A 5,891-nucleotide genomic window follows, 5' to 3' on the forward strand; every position below is an offset into this window, starting at 1 on the left:
TCTTGGTACTCTATCAAACGCCGATTTTAGATCGATATAGCATGCCAGTAATCCTACCTTCTTTTTTACAGCTCTTTCTGTTAACAGCGCCAAAACGGAAAGATTTGTAGTGCATCCCATACCTTCCCTAAAACCTGTTTAGGGAAGGTATGGGATACAATGGTGCATCCTCCTCAGTCAATATTGATATATATAATTGTATTGTACTAGTATACTTCTCACCCACTTACCTCACATCCGTTGCACCGTTGCATTGTTTGGGAAACACTGCTTTAATTGCACATGATATCAGAGCTTGATGAGTTCACTTTCCTATGATTATAAATAATTTGTATGTGAATGAAATTGTACGTGTTCTAGTAAAAGCAATCCTTTGATGGAAGATGACTAGCCTTCTGTGGATGTTGAGGCAATACTCCTCCTTCCGGGACCATTGTTTTCCTTTATCATTATACTATCCAGGTCCAAGATTGCTGGTACCGGGGACCTAGCTATCACCTGTGGCAAGTCCCAATGCACACAGAGTTCTCAGGGGATGGAAGCAGCAATCTTGGATTAGAGCAGAATGCACACAAATGTAATTATCAATTGGCTAACTCTTGAAAACATTCTCATAATATCCACTCTTCCCTATATACTTCAATGTCTTTTGTTTTAAGTCGTATTTAAAAATAATGAATTTCAATATGTAACACTGACTGAAGTAGAATAAACTAACCCTTAATTTCCAAAATAAATATAAAGAAAGCATGAGTGTATGGTCAACCTTCCCAAGTATTATTTTTTTTCAGAGATGAAGTGAAATTCGTGGCGAACATCTGAAAGATTTTTCCTGAAAAGTGGGCACTATTCAAGTCAGGCCTCTGGTTTATAAATATAATTGCCTGCCTGAAAATCCAGGTCCTTGGGTTTACAATTAAAAACAAAACACCAGAAATTAGAAGTTCTTGAAAAGAAAACATGTCCAGGAGTGAGGATGACATCATTATTCATTGTTTCTATTTATGCACCAACTACTCACTAAGAATTTTACTCACTATTGTTACTCAACATTGCGCAGTGTTATGGACTACTTTTTTGTTTTAGCAATATTTCACTATAATATTAAACAAATGATTATCATTTTAAAGAAATCGGAATGTGATGCTCAGCTGAGCTTAATTTTTCATCATTTTGCCCCTGGGCAGTTTACATTTTAGGTACTGTAGAATTACATTTCTATTTTTTTGCGAGCTTTGACAACAGCAAAATATTTAAAATCTGCCAGATTGTACAAAGGTTCTGTTTTCCGAGGATAAATGTATTCTTCCTCAATGACAAAACTAGCCCCCTTGAGAGCCTCCTTCAGAATATCCTCATCCAAGCAGAAAACAGGAATCTTGAAGTCGCCGCACATGAAAAAAGTTGCGCAGAACTTTGTAATCATTATCAGATATCCTCCGGGCTTTAACAGTGTGGCAACATTTCCCAGAGCTTTGCAGTAGGACTTCTTGTCTGTGACAAAGTGCTCTATACAGTGTGCCAGGAGCAGACAGTCAGCCTGGGGGTGGATGACGGGAGACAAAGGGTTACAGCTCATGACGTCATATTTCAGGACTCTTTTGACTTAACATTTTAACTCCTGTTCCTTGTTAGTCCATGTTTCACTAAAACAAAGAAATAACACGTTGATTAATATGGTTTTAATTGTTGACTGACTCATATGTTGTAATGTGAAGATAACCATCTTCATATCAGTTATGGAAAAATGTATACACATTTTCAAAATAGAGTGTGCTGTGCACTTTCTGTCTCACACTTCCCTGGATCAATCAGTATCACTGCTTTATTAACTAGAAGTACATTCACATGTCATTGCATTTCTGCCTTCCATGGATTCCTAATAAACATGCTGGTGTCAGTTTTGCTTTTTGGAAGTATTGGTTTGCTTCATGTAAATGAACATTCTATACCTCGGGAATGTGAAAAGATCCATCATTTGAAAAGTGCTTCAATAAACCTTCACATCAACTCAAATTCTTCATCTGAGCATGATACAGTGAAATCTAGGAGACTCACTTACACAAAATCCACAGAGTGCATAGATACACTTCTACCTGGATTTCAAGACACAACTCTCAGAGATTCTTTCTAGATACTGATACATTCGAAGACTGGTGTCCTCCGGCCCCTTAACCTCATTCAAGCCCAATTCTCTTCCACTGATTTCCAAGGAAATCCTCCTCAAATGTCTTCCACACAAACGCTGCTGGCCCCAAAACAACACTTTCACTAAAACCTCAACATTGTATTTTATGTGTAAAAAAAGCCTGGTTAAATGTCTCCTCGGTTTATTGATAGAATATGATAGTGTGTCCATAAAAATGAGCCCCAAAATATTGAGACTGTAAGTGCAAATAAGTATGTCCATCCAGTGGGAGCAGAAAAAAAGGAGGGTAAAAAAAGTGTGTTTCTAATCTTAATTCCCTTAGGGTTTTTAGACATGACTACAGCCTGAACCACCGAACAGAATGACACCAGATTTGGCAGAAAGGTAGATCTTGGTCCAGTAAGCGACCTTTTTGTAACTTGGCGTGTAGGAAGGTGGATATCTGACTATGGTTACCCCCAAACTTTTTGCCTGGTGTTTGGCTGGTTTTTGACATAGTTGGCCTGGGATCCTGCTATTCAGGGCCCCAGGCTGATTGCTCTCTCCTTAAAATGGACTCCATGTACCTTAGGTGCATACGCAATTGGAACTTGTTCACCTAATTGGCCCCTGTCACAGTGTACCCTAGGACAAAGGGCATAGGTGCTTCCAAGGCCTACCAGGGGCTGCAGCATGTATTGTGCCACCCCTAGCCTGGCCTCCATATTTTGACACAACTGGCTGATCACTCAGCTGGGGTAAGTTGGTGTAATCATCTCTTGCTTAGATATAGTATCCCTATATCTAACCTTAACTGGACACATATGTTCCTATCAGCCACTCCTATGGAAGGCCTCATCAATCCTGGAGGCAGAGTGCTTGGAAATATGTGAATAATGCTTACATGTGAGATCAAAGTTGAGGGCAAAAAACTGATGTTGTTGGTGGATTCAGGTTCACCTTTGACATAGGGATGGCCATAACGCATGTAATTATGCAACATTACAGCAAAATATCATAGTATGAATATGAGGAATTATGCAAGGACCATGCATCTATCGTTTAGAGCTATTTACTTACTGCAAACGGCCTCCCTGGGTCCAAAGTGGAAGCTATGATCCATTTTGTGCTAAGGAAATAGTGCTAAATGTAACAGAACACAAACTGCAGGACCCGGTAGCCAGTAGCCAGCAGGCACTCTGGCTTGCTAAGTTCATTGTTCTTCTGCTCCCGTGGTACGATTTGTATGCCCAATTACTGATCATCACTTCAACAGGCCAAATTGCAACAATTTCAGTAAATTTGCATCTAAAGAGTAATGCAAAATTATCAAAATGACTCTGTATACTTAGGTGTAATAACAATTTCGCCCCAGCCTACCTATACAGTGATAGGTGACAACATATTGTGGGTGAAGACAATATCCAGCAGTCCCCTCTTGAAATACCTCCCATGAGAAATGGGGGCAGGAGAATTGAAATACAAGGTTATTCTTTTATAAGATTTCAATTTCATTATAGGACATTAATGGGCAATTTATATGTTGCCAGGTGTGGGAACAAGCTGCTTGGGTTGTGAAACCAAGTTGATGTAGGGAAACATTTGAATCACAATTAATTTGAATTAGTCCTTTTCTTGACCAACTCAGAACTGGTCAGTGATATTTGGTCAGAGTTATCCAAAGTATTTTTTGAAGAATTAGGATTGCCTAAATGTTTCAAGCATAACATTATCTTGAAGAAAAATGTGGCACCTTGTCTCCATAAAGTGAAGGAAGTCAAACATGATGTTAGCCCACTCAAAGGACCACCTTTTTTGAGAAATTTTAAATGGTTTGCCCTAATGGTATTAACACTTAACAATGGATAAAACAACTAAGAATGTGTATTGATCTACATGAATTTTATATTTGGGTAGATCGCCAGCCACTGCAAATATTTCTGAGACACTTGAAATGATTGGGTGGATTGCCAAGTAGAGGAAACAGTAAGAGCCTGCTGGGAGTTTGAAAACAGTGTTAGGAGTAAAGCCACAATCACCACCCCTCTTACATCAGTAGAAATTCCTTCTGAGACATGGATATAATTTGGAATAGATGTCATTGGTATACTTGACTGTTGTCTCAAAATAAAATATGTTTTTTGTGGGTTGATTAAACATCCATGTGGGTGGTAAGTTATCTAAGTGTGTTACCCAGACCTGTGATTGAGTTCCTTAAAATTGACATTTTCTCAAACACATAGTCCAAGTTACACTGTCACAGGCAATGGGCAGCAATTGTTTTGCAAAGAATATGTCAGTTTGGGGAAGTGTGTCAATAGCACTTTTGAAAACAGGACAATATTTGTCAGAAGAAAATGGTCTAGCATAACATTTGAATAGCCTTGTAAAGAGTTGTACCGAAAAGTTAATTGCCACCAGAATCTCACTCAATGTGTTTTGCTACAAGCCTGTTGGGTACACAATAACACACCTAACAGTGTTTCCTTAGAATCTCAAATTTCTCTTTAAAGGCCAAACCCTAAATTTCGTCTTGCATGGTTGAAGGTAGAAAGAATCAGTTATGAAGTTAGAATAGAATATCAAAAACCATATAAGTCTAGGTATGATGAAAATAATTCAGTGGTGAGAGAGCAGTGGAAGGTTGTAGATGTGGTTATGGTGAAAAGACCTTGGCTAATAAAGAAAGAGCTATCTAGATTCATGGCACAATTGGCATAAGCAAGGTAAAGAAAATGTAGCTTTTGTGGATTATGATGCTGTTTGGAATATGTCCAGGTTAGTGAAGTTTAATGATGCTCAGAGAAAACTTTTTTATGGAACCTTTACAAGGAATGGCTGCTCTAATTTGAGAAGCAATAATGATGTATTTGAAAAGAGAAGGAACAGACATCAGACTCATTGGCAAAAGGAATTTGTAATGGGATATGCTTCTCTCATTGTATCTGTACAAGATTTAATATGAAATTTCTTTCCTGTTAGGGTTAGTTATTGTTGCTTTGTTTCCTGCATTTTATTTGTGATAAACAAAAACATGTGTAAGCACTTTAAAGTTTAATTTTTTAGGGGAAGGAACAGTGTTATGGTTTTTGGCATGTCTCATATTCTGATGCTGCTATGCTGTAGCTAGGAATCCTGGACGTCAAATGCTTCTAATTCTAGTGGGTGTACTTTTTAGGCAGGTGAAGAGATGCTGCCGGGCTATGATGTTGCTAGTGTGTATGCTTCTCAATAAAGACAAATAAAGGACCATAAACTTACCTGTTGAACTCGGACCTCTCTGCAGGGTCATCCACAAATGTTTTCCCTTCACCCTCCCGTTTCCTGTACTTTTCGCCACTGCTAACCAGTACTAATGAGCTTATACTCTCTCTTTTAAATTTGGAAAATGGGGAAAACAAAATGGCACTGTAAAATGGTACTACATGTACCCACGCCCTGTAAATTAAATGCTACTAGTGGGCCTGCAGCACAAAGTGTACCAGTTCATAATAGTTTGCAGTTTCTAGTTCTAAGTTGATGTAACCATGGAAGGGTTCGGCATCACGTTGTAATGGCACACCCACACACATTTCTCTTCCTATGTGAGGTCAGTAAGTGTTAAGCAGACTCCTCACTGAGTACCCGTGGTTTTGTCCTCCTTCCATTTGCACAAGTTTAGTAATGTCCTTTGTACCTAGGTCATCAGGGTTGATGACAAGACGGCGTTGGTGCACTTCGTTGTCCTTTCGGCGACCTTTGTTGCCTGTTAATTCGCATAAGC

At 38.8% G+C, this 5,891-nt stretch overlaps 1 protein-coding gene across 1 annotated transcript; it reads right to left on the minus strand.

Moving 5' to 3' along the window:
- Positions 1–1,210: 1,210 nt before the first annotated feature.
- On the minus strand, positions 1,211–1,579 carry LOC147718285 (nicotinamide N-methyltransferase-like). The gene has a single exon (XM_086967180.1). The coding sequence runs from the start codon at positions 1,577–1,579 to the stop codon at positions 1,211–1,213; it is 369 nt and encodes a 122-aa protein (XP_086823306.1).
- Positions 1,580–5,891: the final 4,312 nt, after the last annotated feature.

Source organism: Lissotriton vulgaris, chromosome 4_1 (assembly GCF_964263255.1).
Source record: "Lissotriton vulgaris chromosome 4_1, aLisVul1.2, whole genome shotgun sequence".
NCBI classification, from domain to species: domain Eukaryota; kingdom Metazoa; phylum Chordata; class Amphibia; order Caudata; family Salamandridae; genus Lissotriton; species Lissotriton vulgaris.

Coding starts and splice junctions, on each gene's coding strand:
- LOC147718285 (XM_086967180.1), bottom strand. CDS start 1,579: ATGAGCTGTAACCCTTTGTCTCCCGTCATCCACCCCCAGGCTGACTGT.